Genomic DNA, 25,269 nt, shown 5'->3' on the forward strand with positions numbered 1-25,269 from the left:
CAGTCATGGTCAGTGTACCCCTCCTTTTCCTGTGTAAAGACTGACGAGAAAAAAGCATTTAGCACGGTTGCTTTTTCAGTGTCCTCTGTAACCATCCTCCCATCATTGTTAATTATGTGTGCAATATGCTCTGCCTTAGTTTTTTTGCTGTTGATATATTTAAAGAATTTCTTTGGGTTTTTTTTACTATCCTCCGCTATTTGTCTCTCAAAGTTGATTTTAGCCATCTTGATTTCTTGTTTACTTTTCTTATTTGCCTCCTTGTATTGCTCGAAAGCCGATACTGTGCCCTCGTTGTTGTAGAGCAACAATTCTTTTTTTTTTCAGATCCTCAGAGAGTTCTTTGCCATGAGGTGCCATGTTGAACTTCCAGTGACCAGTATGAGAGAGTGAGAGCTATAACAGCAAATTTAACAGACCTGCTCCCCATTCACAGATGACCTTGTAACACTAACGAGTCACATGATACCGGGAAGGGAAAATGGCTAATTGGGACAAATTTTTACAATTTCACTTAGGGGTGTACTCACTTTTGTTGCAAGTGGTTTAGACAATAATGGCGGTGTTGAGTTATTTTGCAGGGAAAGCAAATTTACACTGTTATACAAGCTGTAAACTCACTACTTTACATTGTAGCAATGTGTCATTTCTTCAGTGTTGTCACATGAAAAGATATAATAAAATATTTACAAAAATGTGAGGGGTGTACTCACTTTTGTGAGATATTGTATAAATGGAATCATGGTAATTGACTTTAAGCTGTGCTGTTTTATATATGCATGTGGCCAGCATTTCTGTTTTGTGCTAGGAGCATGCTTAGTCAAGCCCCCCAATTACTCTAAGTGAGCTGGCACTGACAGCTTGTAGTACTATTTTTCTAAGTGCAACTGCAGCTATGAGTCAGCCATCTCCTTCATAGCACTTGTCAGATCAGCCACAGCAGAAGGGGATGGGGGAGGCAGGTTGGACCTCACAAGACAGGATAGAAAGCAGTAGGAAACATGGGACAGTTAACTTCATGTATTTTGTCTCAAAAGGTATAGAACTGTAAAAAATTATAATAACAAATCTTCTTTAAGGTGATACAATATTTCACACAGTGTGGGTCAGTAGGAAAGAGTTAAAACATCTGTCAGTTGTATTATTGTCTGTGTCCCTATTGGGGTATATCTTTCCAACAGGGACCAACTCTGGTAAATTTTGCATTCCTTATTGTTCTGTAACAAGAAGGGAAAGGGAATCTCCAAGGACACAGAAAATGATGCTGTCTGTAGAGTGGAGAATCATAAGAGGATTTGCCAGGTTATAATGAACTTGGACATGCAGTAATACGTACTTTCCCCAACAAGGTATGGATACTAATGTCATCTGACAGAGATTCTAACCTTCTCTCCATTTTACTTAAGTGATAGCTAAAGTTCCACTGCAAATAGTCAATATAAAACTTGGTTATCTGTACATGAACAAGAACATTACTCTGGAATCGTACCGTCATCACTCCATCTAGTAGTCCAGTCTCTGGCTTAGGAGGTGCTTGTAGACGTTCCATTGACCATTTATCTACAATAGTGCTAACATATGGGTTTTCCACATTTAGAATCCGGAATCCTGTAAGATTCACTCCAGAGTAACGATATGGCTCCAGGTCCAGAGCATAAAGATCCTAAAAGAGACATTGTTTTATTACAGTACATTGAAAAAAAAAACTTTTTTAAAAAAAGGTCATTTAAAACTTAAGCCTGCATTTATACTCAGTGCCCTCCTTGATCATCTATCCTGTGCCACCTCACTACTTTCCACATCAACTGGCTAGCTTTCGTATTACACAACAAGGTTAGATGTCATTGGCAAATAAGGACTTCTGATGAGTTTTGAATAGAGCAGGGTAGGGTAAAAACTCCTGTCAGTTTAGGACATAAATCCGGTTTTGCCATAACTAATGTTTTAATAGGGAGCTTGTTTATGTCAGGGGTATCTTTCAAAGTAAATTTTCACTTTTACTGCAACTTTTTTTTTTGTCTTTATTGAAACTAACACAAGAACAGGTAAAGTATAAAAATAACCCCCCTGTATCTTGACAGGTGGGAATGCGACCTGGGCCTCTCTTTCACGGAGCACCAGATTGATCGCATTATGTTTTTCACATACAAAACTTCCACTTGTACCAAATATCAGGAAGCGGGATACAAGCTGCTGACCAGGTGGTACTACACTCCGGTCAGGTTGCGCAGAATGTTCCCTTCTTGCTCTGACCTTTGCTGGAGATGTGGTGAGGAGGTGGGTTCCCTTCTCCACATCTTTTTGTCCTGTAGCCGCCTGCAACCCTTTTGGGCTGAGGTTCTACGCATCACACAAAAATTCACAGACCATGCCCTCACTTTGGATCCTGCTCTCTTTCTCCTTCACCACAACAGTTTCCCACGAGCATCCTACAAAAAATCCATTCTGCCGTTGCTCTTCACGGTAGCCAAAAGCTGTATCCCTCTTCTCTGGAAGCAGTCCCAGCCACCCACCGTAGCTATGTGGTTGAGGAAAGTAGCTAGCATTAATGAAATGGAGGATCTTGTAGCTGCTGAACGGGGCACAAGGGAGAAGTTCCTCAAAAGATGGTACTACTGGCATGATTTCAGTTTTTCTGCGGAATACAAAGACCTGGTGATCTAGCTCATTTTTAGCGGATCAGGTGGCCATCTCTCTCCCACCCCCCTTTTTTAATCCCCTGTCTCCTCCTTCATCTCACCCCCTTCTCCCCCCTACTGTCTTCACCCCCCTGTCTTTCTCTCTCATTTGGTGGGATCTCCCCACGCTCTTTGGGACAACATTAAAAAAAGGAAAAGGAGAGGAAGGGATGTCAATCACCCTGTTTTCTCTTTTTTGTTCCTCGCTCCTTCCCTCACGGGCATGCATACATGGGTCTCGCGTGACTGGCTGTGGGGAGATGGGCCCGCCGGGGTTGTCTTTTCTCCACCTCCGTAATCCGGCCATGTCACAGATGCCGGTGGAGGGGGAGACCTCTCCGGGGACCTATTCCCCTGTGGCAGTTAGATACGACGTCTGTTACCACTGCCCTCTGGTTGAGAGGCGGCTTTTGCTGTTATTTTATGCATTAGACTCTGAGCTGTTTGTGTCTGTATTTGATGTGTATAGACCTGTACTGTTGATCTTGCCTGTATTGTGTGCCTTTTCCTCTCCTAATAAACTTTGAATTTAAAAAAAAAAAAAAGTATAAAAATAACGGTACAGAATGAGAATGGAAAGGGAGAGAGAAATGCAGATAGAAATGCAGAGAAATGCAGATGCAGATATGCAGATAGAAATGCAGATAGAATAAATGCAGGTTTCATAAAGTGAGAATTTTAAGAGGTCCTACTTACTTGTAAAGTGGGCTGAAGGGAACCTGTGTTCAATCAGTAAACATAGGTGCACTTCAGCTTACGTTACACTAACACCCTGTTTGACTTCACGTCACCTCCTTTGACCTTGCTTCACACTTTAGCAAACCCTTGCTACTAAATCTACGCTGATGCAAAAATGGCATCATGTGGTCCATGAGTCAGAGTTCAGGACAGCCCAGAAAGGAAAGCTACAAAGTAAAAACCCTATATGTGTATATTTTTCTATTAGCTTCAGTATTAGCTTTAGTATGCAGTTATATATATTTTCATTGAAGTACAGACGCGGCTCAGTTTTCAATCTGAGTTTAATAAATGGCACACACACACATACACACATACTGAGTTCTGTTAAGGTCTACTAAGTTCCTGAAACACTTCAAATGTTATCAGTTTTACTGCATTACTTACTGTGATAAAATTAGATATTACTTTTATATTACTTTCATAAATGAGCAAAATGTTGCCAAGATCATGATATTCTTGCAAATATTCCCCATTTATATTAATGCATTGGAGTTAATAGGGAGGTGAATTGGGTGATTTTTAAAATTATTATTAAAGACAATTTTTACAATTAAAATATTGAACATGTTATACTCACTAGGGATGATCGAACGGTTTCGGGTCGACCATCGGTTCGACCCGAACATTGGCTGTTCGAGGTTCGGCCGAATTCCGAACTTTTTGCTGAAAAAGTTCAGAATTCGGCAACCAGAACCGACCAAAATGCAATGGGACAGGAAATGGGCTTTAAAAGCCTGTGATTGGACCAGAACCATCAGTAAAAACCAATTGAGGGGGCAGGAGAATGCTAGGAATGTGATTGGAGTGACTAGGGGGTCCAGAGGCCAATCATTAGTGAATACGCCCCCCAATATATAAGATAGCCCCCGCCAAATTCCTAGCATTGTAATACAGGGACATGGAAGAGAGTGGAAGCAGTTCTGTGACTTCTGATACAAAGTGTCATTTAGTAATTTTTAGTGTGAGGAAAGGGATATCTAGTGTAGTTAGGGTGCTATTTTCCACTTTACTTAGCTTTAATAATCTAGTTTCTGTAGGGAAAATTTTAAGTGTAAGGGGGCCGTAGTGTAGTGTAGGGTTAACTGACTCTGACTGCTATGGCAGGGTGACAAAACCCTTCCATGTCAGGGTGACCGCTATAGAGAAAAGATCGTTTCTCTTTGGTCACTTACAGAGCAGCGATATGGCTTCTCACCGGTCAGCCTGCTTTTTGCTGCAGGCGTTCATAGAGCTTTTTTGAGGACAAGTTTGGAGTCAGACATGACATCTGAACTTCTGAATAGGGGTATATATACACACACATGCATGTATATATACACCTACACATACATAGGTGTGAAAATAGCAGAACACTATGCTTGCGCTAATGAAATATTTAACAGGCATCTCCTATCACACCTATATACTGTATGTGTATGTGTATATATACATAGAACTGTGTGTGTATATATACCCCTGCACAGAAGTTCAGATGTTTTGCCTAGGGATGATCGAACGGTTCGGGTCGACCATCGGTTCGACCCGAACATTGGCTGTTCGAGGTTCAGCCGAATTTAGAACTTTTTGATGAAAAAGTTCGGAATTCGGCGACCAGAACCGACCAAAATGCAATGGTTCAGGAAATGGGCTTTAAAAGCCCGTGATTGGACCAGAACCATCAGTAAAAGCCAATTGAGGGGGAAGGAGAATGCTAGGAATGTGATTGGAGTGACTAGGGGGTTCATAGTCCAATCATTAGTGAATACGCCCCCCAGTATATAAGATAGCCCCCGCCAAATTCCTAGCATTGTTATACAGGGACATGGAAGAGAGTGGAAGCAGTTCTGTGACTTTTGCTACAAAGTGTCATTTAGCAATTTTTAGTGTGAGGAAAGGGATATCTAGTGTAGTTAGGGTGCTATTTTCCACTATAGTTAGCTTTAATTATTAAGTTTCTGTAGGGAAAGTGTTAAGTGTAAGGGAACCGTAGTGTAGTGTAGGGTTAACTGACACTCCATAGACACACACAGTGTGGATTGGCACCACCCCCTGCTTCCTCCTTTACTGCATTTGTTTGACAAAAGCAGAAACAAATGGCTTCCGCTGCTGCCTGAGTCCCCGTGTGAACAGGAAGAGAGGAGAGAAGAGATGCATCTGTGCACAGCGTTGGATCGATGAGGACAAAAGTAAGTATTTAGGGAAGTGTGTGTGTGTGTGTGTGGGGGGGGGGGGGGGGGTTGAGGCACAGCAAGATGTAAAGGGATTGCATTAGGGAAAAAAAGGTTTTGGCTAGGGTGTAATGTACTTTAAATGGCTCTTAAGTGTTATAAATATATCTTTTTTATTGTTATTATTATTTTCGTTTTTACAGCAATTTTAGGATAGCCATCTCTTCTTTTTTCTTTTCTTTAAGAATGGACAGACTACCATACCAGAGATCTTTGCCCAAACTTTTGGGTGCAGATGAGAGCATAATTGCTTTACACTGTGGTACATGGCTTGTAGGCACCAATGAAGTCCTTGGAGCTTAAACCATGGCCAGTCCTTTTGCACTTATGGTGTAGTGATTGGGGACCCTGTAGATAGTGGCCTGTTTTTGTTCTTACTAAAGCCATTGAAGAAAAACATTCTTTAAAGTGCCTACTAGTAGTTAATGGTTTGGTTTATTTCTTTTACAAATATTTTACTTTTTGAGTCTTGTCTATTCCTTTTCTTTTTTTGTGTTTTTTTTTTATTTTATAAAATATATTGCTAAGAAAAATATCAAATGTAGTGTTAAATAGGGATGATCAAATGGTTTGGGTCGACCATCGGTTCGACCCGAACATTGGGTGTTCGAAATTCGGCCGGATTCTGAACTTTTTGCGGTAAAAGTTCGGAATTCGGCTACCAGAACCGCCCAAAATGCAATGGGGCAGGAACTGGGCTTTAAAAGCCCGTGATTGGCCCAGAAACATCAGTAAAAGCCAATTGAGGGGCAGGAGTCTGCTAGGAATGTGATTGGAGTGACTACGAGGTCCAGAGGCCAATCAGTAGTGAATACGCCCCCCAGTATATAACATAGCCCCGCCAAACCTCTAGCACTGTAATACAGGGGCTGTGGAAGAGAGTGGAAGCATTTGTGTTTCTCCTGCTGCTTGTAAAGCTCCAGTGTCATTTTGCAATTATTAGTGTGAGGAAAGGGATATGCAGTATAGTTAGGGTACTATATACCACTATAGTTAGATTAAAAAATCTAGTTTTTGTAGGGATAGTACTAAGTGTCAGGGTGACCATAGTGTAGTTTAGGGTGACCTGACTCTGCCATGTCAGGGTGATCGTAGTGTAGTTTAGGGTGAACTGACTCTGCCATGTCAGGGTGACCAAAGTGTAGTTTAGTGTGAACTGACTCTGCCATGTCAGGGTGACCGTAGTGTAGTTTAGTGTGAACTGACTCTGCCATGTCAGGGTGACCGTAGTGTAGTTTAGTGTGAACTGACTCTGCCATGTCAGGGTGACCGAACTCTGCCATGTCAGGGTGACCGTAGTGTAGTTCAGTGTGAACTGACTCTGCCATGTCAGGGTGACTGAACTCTGCAGATTCTGGGTTAGGGGTATATATATATATATATATATATATATATATATATATATATATATATATATATATATATACACACATATATATTTATATATATATATATATATATATATATATATATATATATATATATATATATTTATATATATATATATATACACATATTTTTAATATATATATATATATATACACATACACACACACCACACATATATATATATATATATATATATATATATATATATATATATATATATGTGTACCCCTATACAGAAGTTAAAAAAAACGCCCAAAAAAACGCCTGAAAATTGCCTGAAACAAAAATGCCCAGGTGTGAAAGGAGGGTAACACTATCCCTGCGCTACTGAAATTCTAAGAGAAATAATCTGTTTTTTTTCTGGTTCTGGACATGCTACAGAGCTGGAACTTCACAGGTACACTTTTTAGACCCCACAGACACTAAATCCAAAGAAATCTCATTTTTTTTTTTCAATAATTTTTTCAATAATTGGCTCTCTATCAAAAACGACGTTTTTTTAGAACATTTTTTTTGCCTGATTCATAGTCCCTGGGGCATGACCCAGAACCCTAGGCACTTTTTTAGGTGCATTTATTGGGTTTTAGGGCTTCAAAATTGTGTTTTTTGATTCCAGTTAGGGTCCTATTGATTTCAATGGGGTTCTGGAATCCGAACCGGACTTTCGGGAAACTCGGGTGTTCTGGTCGAACCAAACTTTTCAAAAGTTTGATCATCCCTAGTGTTAAAGCCTCTATGAATTAAACTTATGTTATGTGATTTCTCTGATTCTGAACTATTAAACAGAGTTTGTTAAAGGAACTGGGATACTTCAGATGAGCCAAAAAACAAATGTGTCACATAAACGTTTTCCTATCTCAGAGCACAGAAACTTAACATTTTGTTATACAAATGAAGTTTTATAACAACAACAAAAACAGCAACAAAAAAAAACCAGACACTTGCAGAGCTAAGAGGTCCTCCATAGTTGGATAGGACCATGGACAACAAATCCAAATGCTTGGCAGATGCAGCCCTCCTCAGATGGGGAAATCCAAAGTGAAACTACAAAAACAAACAGGAAGGTGCAAGCCGCTAGTGCATTACCAACACTTATTGAGATGATAAAAAATTATAAAGATGGATACTCATAAGAATGCAACTTTCAAAAGCCAAAAAAACACAAGATGCCATACAGTGCAGGATGCACATACTCAAATTACACTCCGCTGTGGTGTCAAGCCGATGTGTTTTGGAGGCGCACCCTCTTCCTCAGAGCTAAGTTCACCCAGCTTAGCTCCTAGGAAGGGTGCGCGCCACCGAAACGCATCAGTTTGACACCACAGCGGGGTGTAATTGGAGTAGGCGCATCCTGCACTGTATGGCATCTTGTGGTTGATTGGCTTTTTTAAGTTGCATTCTTGTGAGTATCCATCTTTAGCAGTTTTTATCAACTCCAAAAAATGTTGGTAATGCACTAGGTGCTTGTGCCATCCTGTTTGTTTTTGTAATTTCAAATGAAGTTGTGTACAGAGCAAGTAATTGCAAGGCTTCTTTCAATCCATGGACAATGGATCTACAAACAAACATAAATAGGAGAAAACTCCAAGGTAAATAAAGCCACTCTTCTATGCTTTGAAGACCTTGTCCAACAGCACACACTAACCAGTGTTATATAGGGAGAAATATATATTGAACTTTCTATTTACCCAAACTTGCAAGAAACAAGCCTAAATTCTGCTATTCAGCTGGCCATCTTTTCCAAGGAAAGGTAGAGAAGAGATAAATAATATAATTAATTGCCTGAAATCTCTCTACAGATGAGGGTGCAACTGTTTATATTTTACTATTGTTAGAACAAAATAATTCAAACTTCAAGGATTCTATCACAAATATTAACTTTAACATTTTAAGAGATTTCTCAATTTATATACATCTATACAAGATATCATATATCCCAACGGACTCAATCATGATTATGACCATGTGTTAGGGACGTGCTTGCCATAGTGCAATTGAAGCTCTGAGGTGCACACAAATGTGCAGGCATGGCCCTGCAGGTGGCTGTCTTGCAGTGCACGCAGGCGTGCATGCATTTGCCACTGATACTGGCTCCAAGTGGCCTACAGTAGATATGTGCAGCAGCTGCACCAGTTAGTTGTTGTCTGATCTGCAACTGTTACCTGTGTTCTTGTATCTGCTCCTGTGTTTGACTTCTGTGATTGACCTGGCTTCTTCTGACCACGCTAAAACGCTACCAGCCCTGACCTTGGCTTGTCTCTAGACTCTGCTCTACCTCCTGCTTATCTGCCTGATTTTGTGTTGGTGACATTTGCCTGTATCATGACCATTCTCTGCTTGCTGTCCGTGTCTGTGTCTGAACATCCATTCATGACCCGGATTATCTGACCTTGCATTCAGTTGTTCATCTGTTCTGCTCTGCATACTGCCTGGTTGCCACTGGTTCTTCATCTGCCATGTGCTGCCAGTCTTCCTGCACCTTCACTCAGCTGCTGTCTGCCAAGCAACTGCCTCCTGCTGCCTACCCAGCACAGGGTCTGCTGCTCCTGCTGCCATCTGCCATTTCAGAAAACTGGCCAAACTCTGCTGATGCACCTGCTATGCACCTCTGTGACCGGTGGAAGTTTATACAAGCAATTATACCTTGCTACACTCTCACGGCCACTGTCGCAACATCAGTGTTCCTTGAGATGGGGCTGTACTAGAGGCCTTCCTCTGCACATCAGGCTCTGCCACAAGGTATGTGACACTATGTTTATATGTGATTGCAATCCTTATAATGTGAAATATGTGTGTTTATTAATCTATACATTCTCGGAAGTCAGATAGTAATAGTATAAGAGTGTTTATCCTTTAAGGATTAAATCAAATAAATCTATTCTCTTAATAGGAATTTCTAGTCTCAGAGTGCCTTCTGGTGGTCAAGTTAGGCTATTGTCTATAAACAGATAGTTAATTGGTAGCATTGCTCTCCAATCAGGGATTGGTAAATAGTACAACCTACGCCCTCTAGGATGATCCCTAATTAAGGCAGTTTTCGGGAGGATAAAAATTGAAGCTTAGGGAGAAAGAGGGGGAACTTCATCTTAGATCAGCTCCATCTTGAATGATTGATTCTATCTTGAATGATCAGCATCTGAAGCTCCTGCTATACTGATGCATATGCATCCACCTTGAGGGTTTTTTTGACCCAGCCTCATCATCAGATCCTCTGTATCATGAGATCAGTATCCCACTCCATCAAAAGTTTAAACCATCTCCGCCCATCGGTTGCCATGTTGAGGGTTTGAGCAACCATCTTTCTTTTGAGGGTAACTAACGGTGTGTTATTATCTAGATGAATTTTGCCTGTTTCATTTAAAATTCCACTTATGATAAATTTTGCTGCTTTGATTTGTTTTTCCACTCAAGGCATCATAACCTCTAGGGATTAGATAATTACAGTTTTTGTGATATTGGCACAATTACAGGCAAACTTCTCCCCTTCTTCCAACTGCAGGGAAAAAACAGGTATAGTCTGTCAAACACAGATCTAATTGTTGGCTGGTTTAGTGATATCTGGTTATGGTATCTACAGGTGGCAAATTAATTTATTAACTCATCTACTTCCCTTTTGTATACTGTATATGCACATAATCACATAAACTTAATTTGAGGATACAATCTAAAGTATAGCTCCCTTTGACCTTGATACTGTTTTATGCCCGATTAATCATGTTGCTAACCAAAGATGTTTACTCATGGGTTCAGATTTACCTCTGTTCATTATAGTAAAAAATAAGATTAAAAAAATGATGGTTTGTATTGACTTCCTTGGGGAATGCTTGAATTTTATATCTTGTACATGTTATTCATTAGCGGCTGTAAATCACGGACATTGTTGATATTATATTGTGATTTCCTTATTAATTATATATTGGATTTCAGGGTTTGTCAGTTAAACAACATTTTCTTAAGCATCAAATACATTTTTCACATATTTGTATAATGTGTAGGAAGTTATATGGATACTGTACTATATTCATTATATGGTAATGGCAATACCATTGCCGGCAATAGAAAAATGTTTAAAAAAAAACATACCAGATCCTTATCCAAGCATGCAACTAGGCAGGTCAGGAAATATACAAGGCCACATGCCCTCAACATGGGGGGGGGGGCTCTGGGGCAGGGGGTTCTGGATTCCTCCACCCCAACATCTTTTGCAAATAAGTAGAGGTACTATGTACCCCTAACTCATTCACATAAGGGAAAATTTAGTATCCGGGGGCCTCCTGGTTATTAAGGGTGATTCCAGTTTCTGATAAATCCCCAGCGCGAAGACCCCAACAACTATATGCCAGGGTTGTGGAAGAGAAGCCCCTGTACTCATCATGGGGACAAGATGTCTTGTCAGGGGGAGGCTCCCCCCTGGCGATGTCCCCCCCCCCCATGTTGAGAGCATGTGTCCCAGTATGATTCATAAATGGGGCACACACTTACTCCCCATCTTTCCTGGCCAGCCAGGTTGCATGCTCAAAAGAAGGGTATGATATGTATTTCCTGGCAGACCTCACACTTCTTTTTGATTTTCTGTGTGAGGTACCCCCTTAGATCCATATCAGATTCCAAGGGTCTGGTATTTAACCACTACTGGGTACTTTTGCCCCCTTCCTGCCAAGGCCAACTTTTAGCTTTCAGCACTGCCACACTTTAAATGCAAATTGCGCAGTCATGCTAAACTGTATCCATATGAAATGTTTTATCATTTTTTTCACACAAGTTTTTTATTTTTTGCTAAACAAACAAAAAAGACCAAACATTTTGAAAAAGAAAGTTTAAAAAATTTGGCAAACGGGTAATTTTCCTCCTTCACTGATGTGCGCTGATGAGGCAGCACTGATGGGTACTGATAGTCTGCACTGATGGGCACCAATAAGCAGCACTGATGGACACTGAAGAGGTGGCACTGATAGACAGCACTGATGGGCACCAACAGGATGCACTGATGGGCACTAATGAGCCCGCACTGGTGGACACTGATGAGGAGGCACTGATAAGTGGCACAGATGGGCATTGATAGGCAGCACTGATGGGCACTGATAGGTGGTACTGATGGGCGGCACTGATGAGGAGGCCCTGGTTGGCAGCAATGATGGGCACTGATTGACAGCAGTTATGGGCACTGGTTTGCAGCCCTGGTGGGCACTGATTGGCATCATTGATGGACACTTGTTGGCACTGATAGGAAGCCCTAATGAACACTTTTGGGGCTGCACTGATGGGCACTATTTGGGGGCACTGATCATCAGGACATTATCAGTACCTGGCTAGTGTGAAAGGGGACATTATCAGTGCAGATGTCCCCTTTCACACTAGCCAGGTACCAGCTCTCTCCTCTGCTCATGCTGTGGCAGCGTGTGGAGAGGAATGCCGATAACCGGCGGATAACCGGCTAGTGTGTTTACATCATGAGCAGCTGTGAATGGACAAAGCTGATCACATGGTAAAGAGCCAATGTGATTGGTAAAGAGCCAATGTGATTGGCTCTTTACCCTGATCTGTGATCAGCTGTGTCCCAAGGTTACAGCGATCCCAGAGCACAGCAGCTGTGGGCAAGCTAAAATCAGTATTTTTTGCTAGAAAATTGCTTAGACCCCAAAACATTATATATTTTTTAGCAGAGACCCTAGAGAACAAAATGGAGATCGTTGCAATACTTTATGTCACACCGTATTTGCGATGCTTTAAAAATTCCTACAGGTTACCAGTAATTATTTTTTTTTTTACCTTTTATTTTTTCTATTTTTACACTGTCCCTTTAAAAAAAATGTTTTTGATAATTTTTATTCCTATTACAATGCAATGTAAACATCCCTTGTAATAGAAATAAGCAGAATCTCTTTATTGTGAGCTCTGGAGTCAAAAAGACTCACATCTACCCTTAAAAGCAGTAAGAAAAAAAATGGGCCCTTTAAGGCCGTTGGGCGGAAGCGACTTATGATGTCGCTCTGGTTCTCCACGGTCATAGAGTCGGGTGAAGGCCATTTTGCCCTCACTCTACTTCCTGCCTGGGATTGTATTGGACCGGATTGTTTTCTCCTCTACCGATGGATCCAGGAAGGGGGGAAAAGGAACAGAAAGCGCAGCAGGAAGGGCACCTTTCCCGCCGCTTTTAAAAGTGATCCCGCGGCCGGGTAAGAAAATACCCAGGTTATGGCAGCTATCTGCTGCCATAACACCGGAATTTAACGTCAAAGTACCAGCGTAAAACTGCAGCGGGCGGACCGGAAGTTGTTAAAGCACCACACTATACTGCACAAATGTCAAAAGGGCCTTAATGCTTCATATGTAATTTGGACATATAATAATATGTGTTGTGAAGTGCTATATTTAACTAACTTGAATATTAAAAAGGTTAAAAAAAAAAAAAATAAATAAAAAAATGATTGGATTAGAAGCATACATAGGTTGATCTCATTTACGTAAATCACCCTGTAGTGTAAGTCCTACACCAGGCATCCAGTGTCTCTTAAATATCGATTGATCTCTATGTATTTTATTGATTTAGCAAAGTCTGGAGTGAAACAATATAGAAAGCTTATAGAACAAGACACTATATAGTAAGAGAGCAAAAAGAAAAATAAGTATTTCAGTTTTAATTATTTCATTACAAGAATGAGTATATTAGTTTCTTGAACCCACCTTTCACATTACTCCTGGATGTATTGTATCTTTAAAGCAATTAAAATCAGAGAGTAATCTACCAAAATGCTGGCAAACAATCAGCTATATAGGTTTGCCAGACAGAAAGTGAAAGGGTACCGCAAGAAATGAAACTTAATGCATCCTTTGGCTGAGATGGATGTCTGGCCATTGTGTTTAATCAAACAAAGATCTGCTGTTTCAGGAAACCCGATGACTAGAAAAAGGACAGGAAACTGTTAACCTCTTCAGGGATTGTGGTGGTAATAAGACTTCTTTCTATATTTTTCCCCAAAGCAGGCTCATTGCAACTAAGGAGGTTGTAAAATTCAGGACAGAAAACAAGCCCTGCCTTGTAACAGTTTTGTTGTGGTAGAATGATAATCTAAGCCATGGTCTTTTTTGGGGGCCTATACCAATCATTTGAAACAGTAAGAAAATCTCAGACTTTTGTTGTGCTAGCCACAAAGAATGACTTTCATTACTATGGTGCCAATATGATGGTGTTAAAACTAGTGGTCAACCAATATAGTTTTTTTAGTGCCGATACCGATATTTTGGTCATCGGATATCGATATTGGCCGATATTTTCGGACATTTTTAATTTTTTCTTTTTTCACAGATACTCTGGTGGAAGGATCTGGGGGTCCAAAAGACTCCAAACCCCTCCTCTGCACTTAAAAGCATTCAAAACACCAAGTTTGGCTGTTTTGAATGCTCGCATTTTTTTGAATTTGCCCCCGAGTACCCAGAAGTGATGTCATGACATCACTTCCGGGTTTTTACATGGAGACCTGATCAGAGCTGAATGCGGCTTTGACCGGGTCTTCTCTTCGGCGGCCATGCAGGCTGTTTGCGATGTGATGACAGCAGAGCGACTTCTCAGCCGCATCGGTTGTCATTACAAAACAGCCAACCGTCTGGATGCCAGTACCGGGGTGATGCCTCTAGCTTCAGGCATCACTCCGGTACAAGCACTTTCCCGAAATATCGGCAATATCGGTAACCTCAGACACCGATTCCGATATATCAGGGAAAGTGCATATCGGCCCCCGATATATCAGCATTGCCGATAATCAGTCGATCCCTAGTTAAAACTTAAACCACTGTGAAAACCCATAACGAGATGTGACAATGAATTTAAGACCAACCCTATATATTAGCACCTCTATTACCAGTTCTATGCATCTTCCATAGATTTTATGAGAGAAGGTCTTACTCTAATTTAGATTATGAAAAACTCTGCAGGAGGACTTGGACTTTTCCTGCTACAGCACAAACATCTCAAGACATAAGATACACATAATTGGTATCACATTTTGTACAACCTTCACAACTGTTGCATTTCAAACAATAACAACCGATCGCATTTAAACATACCTGCCTTGACTGAACAGGTCAAACAAGGTATCTGATGTTTTACGGTATACTGATGACACTGCATTTATAAGCCATCACATCAAACAGCTTATGAAGCTAGCACACATCATGTGCTATGCACTGAATATTCTTGTCAGGTGAAAAGGTGATCTTGCCATTATAAACATATTGGTAGCTCTTGTGCACTAGGTTCCTAAAAGAAGAGATGTCTGTTTCTTACGTGTTAAGACAATGTGTTCTGCATGTAGTCAATGGAAATAAAGGCTGTACTACAGAGCATGCTGTGTTAGAGTATTGCTACTTGATCTCTATATTCTCTTTGTCAGCTCTTGAAATCATGTTTACAGCTACTGTATTTCTAATATGAATATTTTTCGTTTTCTTAGGGGGCAGAAGGGGATAAGCCTGTATTCCAGGAGTCATTTAACAGCCATTTGTTGAGTACCATCTGCCAGTGTTTGATTCACTGAACTGTATGCAACCTTGGTTTTTGGCAAAAACTTGCATTTTACAGAGCCAAATGTTGACACAAAGTACTGAGTGTTGACTTGGGAGCATTTCGATGCTTTCAGTGTAACATAATAGACCAATTCATTAAGATCCCCAGGGCCTCGTACCACTGAATCCTAGGCACATGCAGAACAAGCTAAGAACACAGCCTCAAGGAATTCTGCATTAAACCATCACCCTTGCAATATATCTGTCACTGTTAACCAATAGCGTTAATAGAGATTTCTTATCTATTTATTGAACAAGGAATATGTGTGTAGGAAATACAGAGGCATTTTACACACAAGATGGTAAAGAGCTGGACTAAATGTAAACAATGCTAACAAATTTAGCTTTAATATATCCCATGTATATAAAAAAAAAAAACATGAATATATCCTTTAACTTCAAATTAAGTTGGCAATGCACAGATATACAAGTATGAGCTCACAGGTATGTAGGTATAAACTCCCAGATTACAATGATGCCATAGTCAAAAAATGTAAAGCAGGGTCAATTGTCAAAACAGAATTGTCATTTTCAGTACCCTTTATGGAGACCCTTCACTGTTCTATGATAATAATGTGCTGAAATCATACTATGCTGAATTTCTCCAGCATAGACACAGTGATGTGAATGTCTCCATAATTGTACATAGGTCACGCTACATTTAAATACGTCTTCCAAGCACTGAAAGCACAACTGAAATAGCATCCATAGATTGCATAAATCAGTGTAATATATGCACTATTGCATTGGAGCTCTGCTTTAAGTATGCCTGAATTAAATTATAAATAAGACATAGACACTTTATTATATAGGGAGTATAGATATTTATTTTATACAAGGTGCTTGAGAATAAGTAGACAGACCTGGAATCTTAGGGATGGCAAAAATAAATGTGGTCGATGGTGACATATAATTGAAACCAACCCAGGTATTTCACCAACAGAGGATGTTGCATCATATAGGCCTTTTTAGGTACCATTAAACAATACTCCCATTTACGAAACATAGGCGTTGTATTTTTGGACTGCGGGAGTGCAGAGTCAGCATCACGATTGATCAGACTGGTTGAATTTCCTAATTAGATATTTTATTACATCCCGCCTGCATATTTCTGATATGTGTCGGTTGTACCACATACTTGTGTTAAGAAGAATCCTGTTCTGTTTTTATTGCTTTGTTTGTTTGTGTGAAATACCTGGTCTTTCTGCCAGCCCCCTTGCTTTTGTATTTCAAACTGGCCATACTAGGCATGACATAACATCTATCCCAGCGGGGTCAGCCTGCCTGTCCCCTAATGGTCAGACTTGAGCTGATACCTGCACAGCCATTGGCTGGGGTGATCAGCTTACTTTTGTTTCTCCACCCCTAGCTCTCTAAGCCCCTGATGCAGCTGTAAGGTATTTATAATTAATTTTGTACATATACACAAATCTTTTGCATTTCATTTATATTTTAAACTGAATAGGTTGTTTTATAACAAAAGGGTTCACAAATACTTCAGTTCCAGATGGTATAATCTCCAGGTGTTCTGATCCTTTGCTTCTCTCAGTTATAGGAAGAGACTGCTGGGAAGGAAGATGATTGCTAGAGAGGACTCCTAAGGCTTAAAGTTTGCACCCCTTTGCAAGCAGGGCGAGTGCACACCAATGCAGCATGTTAGTGTGGAATAAATAATAATTGGACATCGAGCAAACTGCCTTGCCTATGCCTTAGGACTGTCCATGGCAATGCTGCCCAATGTAGCTCAAGGCATACGGTGTGAATGAGCCCTAAACTTTAAATGCAGAAAATAAATTGAAGAATGCTTTTCACACAGGTCTACTGTTTCAATGAAACAAAATAACTGGATGCTGACGTTGGATTGCGGGGTATAATACATTGGCTGGATCGCTGTCCTCGAGGTGGAGCCATTCTGATGTACCTGTATGAGATCCCCTGCATATATGCTCTATTATATCTTGATTAAGGTGAGCACCCACTCTTATCGGGGTGCACAGTTGTCGTTGGGCTGTGACACTTCGGTCACTCACTGTTGGGAATACACCAGCCACTCTGAGGTGGCCTGAGCACTTATTTTGGATTATATTGTTTATCACCAATCCACTTTTTGGACTTTCTTAATGGATTGGATTTAAACAGATTGTTACATTTTTGCACTTTTATGGTCAATATTATATTGGACTTTCCTATTTTTTATTCACAGTTTAACCCCATTTGCACATTTTATTAATTGTATATTTATTGATTTTTCTACACATTTGTAATTATATATTGGCTATTTACATCATCTATTTATTTGAAGGGGCACTGATTATCATTATTTATTCACGTATATATATTCATCTAAAATTATTTATTGTTATCACTTTATATTAGGTTTAATATTTGCGCAACACTATTTATTTATTTATTAAGGTTTTTACACTTATATGAGAAGTGAAGTGTTTGCGGCATTTTAGTTGTATATTTAGGGAGGTTGCTCACGCGATTTTTCTGTTTTAAGAGACTGCTGGGAGCCTTACATTATATAGGCAAGCCATGCAGAGCTGGTGGGGAGGCGAGCCTTTGTTGATAAACAAAACCAACCTTAATGCTAAGAGTCCATTCAGACTAGCTGGTCGGTCGCTCGCCATTGAGTAATACAGGACCCATTCTAATAGGAGCGACACAAGTCGCTCCGACTTAGAAAGAGGGTCCTGTACTACTTTGGGGCGACCTGGGAGCGACTTGCATAGACTTCCATTATGTGAAGTCCCTGCAAGTCGCGCCAAAGTCGGCCCTCGAAGTCGGATCGCGCCAGTCTGAATGGGCTGTAAAGCTAACCCTAATGTTAACTTTAAAAATACAGATTAACATAATGCTAACCCTTTTTTTCAACTTTTTGCTAAAAGCAGTTGTAAAGAAAAATGTATAAGACCAATGAAGAGGTAAATTACCACAGTTAAAGGACTTTTGTAACCCTCTGAAGCCAGTTAAAGCATTGTTAAAAATCTATAAAAACTACCATCATTTAGCCTTCCTTTCATCCCTATTTATAACAATAAGTAGCAGTTGTGAGCTCTTTCTTTGGAACCAATTTATTCTTCTTCTTCGCTATTATATCCTTTACATGTCCACCCAACATGTAAGAAATAGGGGAGCAGAAGTACTTTTTAGCTCCTTTTACCTTCAATTGTGTTTGCAATGTTTTCACTTGTTGCATTAAATTGGTTCTATAGCTAAAACGCTTTTGCATTTGGATAAAAATGGTTTTATGGCTTGGTCCCCCACCTCTCTAAATACTTACCTGAGTCCTTAATAAAACTGGCTTTGTATAGCTTCATCTCTTTTCTCCCCTCTCCTGCTACTCATATGGATGAAGGCAACGGTTTGAGCCAATGGCTTCTGCTGCTGTCAATCAATTCCAGTGAGGAAGTGAAGAATGGGGCTGTGTCTGTGATGGTACACAGCCTGGCTTAAGATTAGGCCCACGTATATGCTTCCATAGTAAGTGGCTTACTAGAGGCAGACAGAGAAGAGGAGAAGCCAAGAGTGTGGGCAGGGGATCCCAGAAGTGGAGGATCAGGGCCACTCTGTGCAATAGCATTGCACAGACCAGGTAAGTATAACATGTTTATTAAGTTAATTAAAAAAAAAATATGTTATAAACGCTCAAACCTTGTAAACCTGATTACTGAGAAACTATCAACAAGTTGAAAAAAGTTTTGCTGTGTCTGCTCTGGCAGAGACCTCAAAAAATGTATAACAAATTAATTTGCAAATTTATATATTCGACGTCTGACGAAACGCGCGTCAGGTGGAACGCACGCTGTCAAACCCGGAAGTCAGCTGGAACGCAAACCGCTCTCCACGCTACAGACCTCCACTGCAGGGATTGCACAGCATATTTTTTACTTGTATTAACTTATTTTGGCACAATAAATATTATTGAATGATACGGCACTATCTGGAGCCTTCCTTCTTGTTTCCCTAAACATCACCAGGAGGAACCGCACGGAGTCCGCACACCTCGCTCAGGGGATCTCGGCTGAAAAGTCTGCACATCCTGCTTGGAGGATCCCGGCTGAAGAGGGAGAGGAGCCCAGCAGCTGCCACTGTTTAGACCTGGAGGGTCACTAAAGCTCTGATGGTCTCTTTACCGTAAGGTAGTAGAGACCCACTGTTTCTGGTGAGTGTACACCTTCCCTCATTGTTTGCATGACCGGACAGTTTTTTCTCATTGGAGGAACCAACACCAAGCACCAGCACTTTTACCACATTTTTTTTGGCTTTTTTGGTTTTTTGGCTGTTTTTGAGAAATCACAAATGGGCCACCTATGAACTTTTTTTCTATCACTTTGCACCATAAAAATACACTGAATTTTTTGGACTTGATTATTGGCACATTCACCCTTTATTTATATATGTGTAATTTTTAGGGGCCTAGCCCATTTTTAATGATTTTAGCCACGCAGATTTTATATAATATACATTTTACTCCGCTAGTTCCTGCACGCACCAGCAAGCGCTATATCTTTTCTCAATTAGTTGAGAAGTTCAAACAACAAATTAATTTGTTTGAAATCTGGTCAAATCATTAGATCACCATGCTGCAAACTTTAAAAACATTTGACTGAGTATATGACTATATGAACACAGATGTGCCCAGTCTAAAATTAGAAAAATCAATAATCACAAACCAGGCACTCCTGGGATGCTTGTAAGGTTGAGGGATAGAAGTAAGCCTGTGAGGCTCCCCAGCGGTTGTTCTGCTGTTAGCCAACTAATAGCTCAGTAAAGAGATTCGCACCCAAGGCAGCCATAGGAAAAAAATCCAGTCCAGAAGTCAAAGCAATAATCACAAATCTGGGGCTCCTGGGGTGCCTTTAGGGTAGAGGGATAGAAATAAGCCTGTGAGGCTCCCCAGCGGTTTTTCTGCTGCTAGCCAACGAGCATAGGAAGGGTGCTGATAATGACAAAAGTACATGAGGAAGGCAGCGCATGAACCGCACCGGGATGCAATGGATAACGAAGTCAGGTGAACATCCAGTATAGAAAGGGTTAACAGTTTATTGGTATTGATAACCAAAAAACAAAGTACATAAAATGCTTACAGCCCCAGGAAACACCAGGAACCAGGGTGAACCACAAGCTATATGGTTGCCATGACTACATGTTTCGCGTTATGTGCTTTATCAAGTCCTTGCGCCGGCTGGTTTCCGGCTTTGTGTGCACACACTGCTCAGCGGTCATGTACTTTAGTCTAAAATTAGAGCTAAAGGCAAAACCTTTTTTTTGCATTGTGGATAGAGTAGAGGGGGGGGGGGGTTATAACCGCATCCTTTTTTTGTCATCTGTGTCCCTTTGGGAAGATTTGCATTCACTTCCTATCCCATACCCGTAGCAGGATGAAAGAGGGAATCTCTAAAAAGTGAGGGAATCCCTGGTCACCGGGACTAGTGTCCTCATAGACAACCCCTCTATTACTATTCAGGTGACAACCCAAAATTCTTGATTTTATTTTACTTTCTGTAAACAGGACAAATACAGAGGGTGAATTTCCCTGATTGGGGCAGAGGCACAGACTGATAAAACCCAGACAGTAGATACTTAGGACCATGTGATATTTCAGTTTTTCTTTTTTAATAAATCTGCAACAATGTCAACAATTCTGTGTTTTTCTGTCAGTATGGGGTGCTATGTGTACATTCATGAGGAAGAAGAATGAACTTAAATGATTTTAGCAAATGGCTGCAATATAACAAAGAGTGAAAAATTTAAGGGGGTCTGAATACTTTTCGTACCCACTGTAGTTTGGCCAGTCTGCGAACATCAACTATGTAAAGTTTGTGTCCAACCCAAACCCCATCCATATTGACCAGTCTGCTTTGCTGTTTTTACTATATTGATCAGGATCATAGGATTTACCTCCACACAGCTGAGGATATTGTGTGTTACTGTTTGTACAGTAATACAGCCCAATATGTTAAAGTGGAACTAAACTATTAATTTGTCCCCCCCCCCCCACAAGTGGTGGCTTGTGAAACCCACAGCTGGCAGTGTTAGGTTGTGTATGCACAACTCCACTCCATGAGCTATAAGGGGAATGCCGTGAATTTTTTTCTAACTAATAAGCTAGCCAGTTATCTGCTTTTCTTATTATGTTTTTTTTTTTAAAGTGTATCTAAACCCAACAACAATTATGTAATATATTGCAGGCCATCGGTTCTTAGATGTGGTAGCTTCATATTGTTTTGTTCAGTGTTTTTGTTTCTTTCTATTTTTCACCTGATTAGCCTTCCAGTAAATAGCCTTTCTGTGCTAAATTCTCAATTCTCACTCATCGTACTGCATCTATGGAAGAGTAGTGTTGTCACCCTAAGACAGAAATAGTTTGAAGACTACATACATACATACATACATAAACAGTGCTGTGCATAAATGATTACACTCCAACAGATTTTTAAGAAAACCTTGACTAACTATGTAAACTTTCCTTTCCTTTCAGAATCAACATTTTTTATGGGACACTATACTAGAAAATACGACCACAAATGCATGCCATTGATTGCAATCAAGATTTGTTAATTTTCACACACAAAAAAGTATTTTTTCCTAACAAATTCAATCAAGACTATGTTGCAAAAATGAATACACCCCAATAAAGTCTTAGGAGCAAAGCTAAATTTTAGATATTAATATCCTAATTAACAGGAATTCAACTGCAAGTGAGTTTAAGTATTCAATAACCACTTCTGGACTGCCAGGTTTTACCCCCTTAACCACTTAATCCCCGGAGGATTTGGCTGTTCAAAGACCAGGGCCTATTTTGCGATTTGGCACTGCATGAATTTACCGGACAATTGCGCGGTCGTGCTTTACTGTACCTAAATTAAATTGACATCTTTTTTTTCCCCACAAACAGAGCTTTCTTTTGGTGGTATTCGATCACCTGTGCAATTTTTACTTTTTGCGCTAGAAACAAAAAAAGAGCAACAATTTTGAAAAAATAACAATATTTTTCAAATTTTTTATATAAAATTCCCCCCCCAAAAAATGTAAAAATCAAAATGTTTTAACATTTTAGGCCAATTTGTTTTCTGCTACATATTTTTGGTAAAAAAAAATTGCATTAAGCGTATTTTGATTGGTTTGCGCAAAAGTTATTGAGTTTACTAACTACGGGAAAGATTTATGTAATTTTTATTGTTTTTTTTTTTAACTAGTAATGGCGGCGATCTGCGATTTTTTTTGCGGGACTGCAACATTGCAGCGGACAGATCGGACCCTTGACTGACATTTTTGACACTTTTGGGGGTACCAGTGACATTACTACAGTAATCAGTGCTATACATATGCACTGTTACTGTAAAAATGACACTGGCAGGGAAGGGGTTAACTTTATTGTTGATCAATGGGTTAAATGAATCCCTAGGGGCATGATTCTAACTGTGGGGGGGCGTGGCTAGTTATGTAACCACAGAGACATACAATCCTACATAGCAGGATCGTATAGTTTCTGCAGTTACATCAGGAAGAATGACAGACGGCTGTGTTTACATTAGCCGCCTGCCTTTCTCCCTCTCCTGCGGGAGATTGCGAGTGGCCAGCAGACATCGGAGCCACCGGTCACTCACACGGAGATGTCAGGGAACGAGCGGGGGTGGGAGCGCGCCTCTGGCGGCCCGCGCTCACCCCCTAGGGGCTCGTGGGCGAGAGACGTACTGATACGTCACTTTGCCCAGGAGGGGCTGACCGCCGCAATATATAGTCGTGCGGCGGTCGGCAAGGGGTTAATGACCAGACCATTTTTTGTTATACGGTGCTGCATTACTTTAACTGACAATTGTGCGGCTGTTTGACGCTTTACTCAAAAAAAAAAAAAAAATATGTCCTTTCTTTTAGTGGTATTTGATCACCTGCACCATAAACAAAAAAGAGCGACAATTCTGAAAAAAAAAACACTATTTTTTAGTTTCTGCTATAAAACTTTCCAAATAAAAAAGGTCCCAATAGGTGTATATTGATTGGTGTGCACAAAAATTATCTTGCCTACAAACTAGGGGAAAGATTTATGTCATTTTGATTTATTTTTTACTAGGCGATCAGTGATTTTAAACGGTACTGCGACATTGCGGCAGACAGATCGGACACCTAACTGACATTTTTGACACTTTTGGGGGGACCAGTGACATTGCTACTGTAATCAATGCTAAAAATATGCACTGTGACTCTACTAATGACACTGGCAGGGAACACCAGGAGCGATCAAAGGGTTAAATGTGTCCCTAGGAAGTGTTTTCTAACTGTGTGGGGGATGGACTTGCTGGATGAACACAGAGACCGGTGTTCCTAAATAGGAGGAACACAGGATCCCTGTGTTTATCACTGACAGAACAGCGGTCTGCCGTGTTTACATCGGCAGACTGCTGTTCTGTCTCCACGGAAAGCGATCGCGGGTGCCTGGCGGACATCGTGTCCACTGGACCCACTGATTGGCTCCCCCTGTGGCCAATCGTTGTGTGTGCCCCCACTAGCTGTCTCACGAAGCGATGTACAGGTATGTCGGCAAGTGGTTAAACAGGTGTCCAGCAGACGGTTGATTATAAAAAAACGTTACCTAACAGAGAAAACCCCTTCCCATTTCATGCTGTCAGCAATGGCACCACATGGAAGAGAAATGTTACAAGCCCTCAGAAAGCAAATCATTTATTTACACAGGAAGGGTGAAGGCTACAAGAAGATCAGCAAAGCTTTACTTATCAGTCAGAATACTGTAGCAAAAGTGATACAAAAATTTAACAGAGATGGAACTACAACCACCTCACAGAGACATCCAGGCCATCCACTGAAGTTAACACCTTGACAGGAGCATCTTCTGATGAGAAGGGTTAAAGGAAATTGTCATGCAAGTTCATTGCAGTTAACTAAAGAAGTAGAAAGCCAAACCGGGGTGATTTTTTCCTGTGACACAATACAGACTACACTGCAGAGGAATGGCATGGATGGGTGTCATCCATGAAGGAAGCCTCTCCTAAAGCCCATGCACAAAAAAGCCTACCTAGAATTTGCCAGGACCCATGCTGAAAAAGAAGACTACTGGGACTCTGTACTCTGGAGTGATGAGACCAAGATAAATGTTTATTGAACTGATATCTTCAAAACTGTATGGTGTCGCAAAGGTGAGTACAAAGAAAAATGCATGGTGCCTACAGTGAAATATGGTGGTGGCAGTGTCCTTCTGTGGAGTTGCATTAGTGCTGCTGGTGTCGAAGAGCTGCATTTCATTGATGGTATCATGAATTCACAGATGTACTGCTCTATATTGAAAGAGAAGATGCTACCACCACTCTGTGTCCTTGGTCATCGTGCACTTTTCCAACATGAAAATGAGCGAAAACACACATCTAAGGCCACTGCATTTCTGAAAAAGAACAGGGTGAAAGTGATTCAGTGGCCAAGTGTGTCTTTTGATCTGAACCAAATCGAACACCTATAGGGAATTCTGAGGAGACTAGTTGAGCATCACTCTCCATCCAGCATCCAGGCTCTAAAAGAGGTCGTTCTTGAAGAATAGAAAAATGTTGCAGTATGTTACCAACTTATTCATTCCATGCCTAGAAGACTTGGTGTTGCCCTTACAATTCATGGAGGTCATACAAAATACTAGATGTAGTAGTTTTTTTTTTTTTTTTTTTTTGTGGGGTTTATTC

The 25,269-nt window shown here is 40.5% G+C and overlaps 1 protein-coding gene across 1 annotated transcript in view; it reads right to left on the reverse strand.

The window, feature by feature from the left end:
* The window catches only part of GRIK3 (glutamate ionotropic receptor kainate type subunit 3), an 813,353-nt gene that overhangs the window by 343,234 nt on the left and 444,850 nt on the right, over positions 1 to 25,269 (reverse strand). Inside the window, exon 6 of the mRNA XM_082244657.1 lies at positions 1,490 to 1,663. Within this exon, the coding sequence (XP_082100783.1) occupies positions 1,490 to 1,663 (174 nt within the window). The remainder of the gene's footprint in view (positions 1 to 1,489; positions 1,664 to 25,269) is intronic.

The sequence above is a fragment of the Pelophylax lessonae genome (assembly GCF_965119305.1).
Source record: "Pelophylax lessonae genome assembly, chromosome: 2".
Classification (NCBI taxonomy): Eukaryota; Metazoa; Chordata; class Amphibia; order Anura; family Ranidae; genus Pelophylax; species Pelophylax lessonae.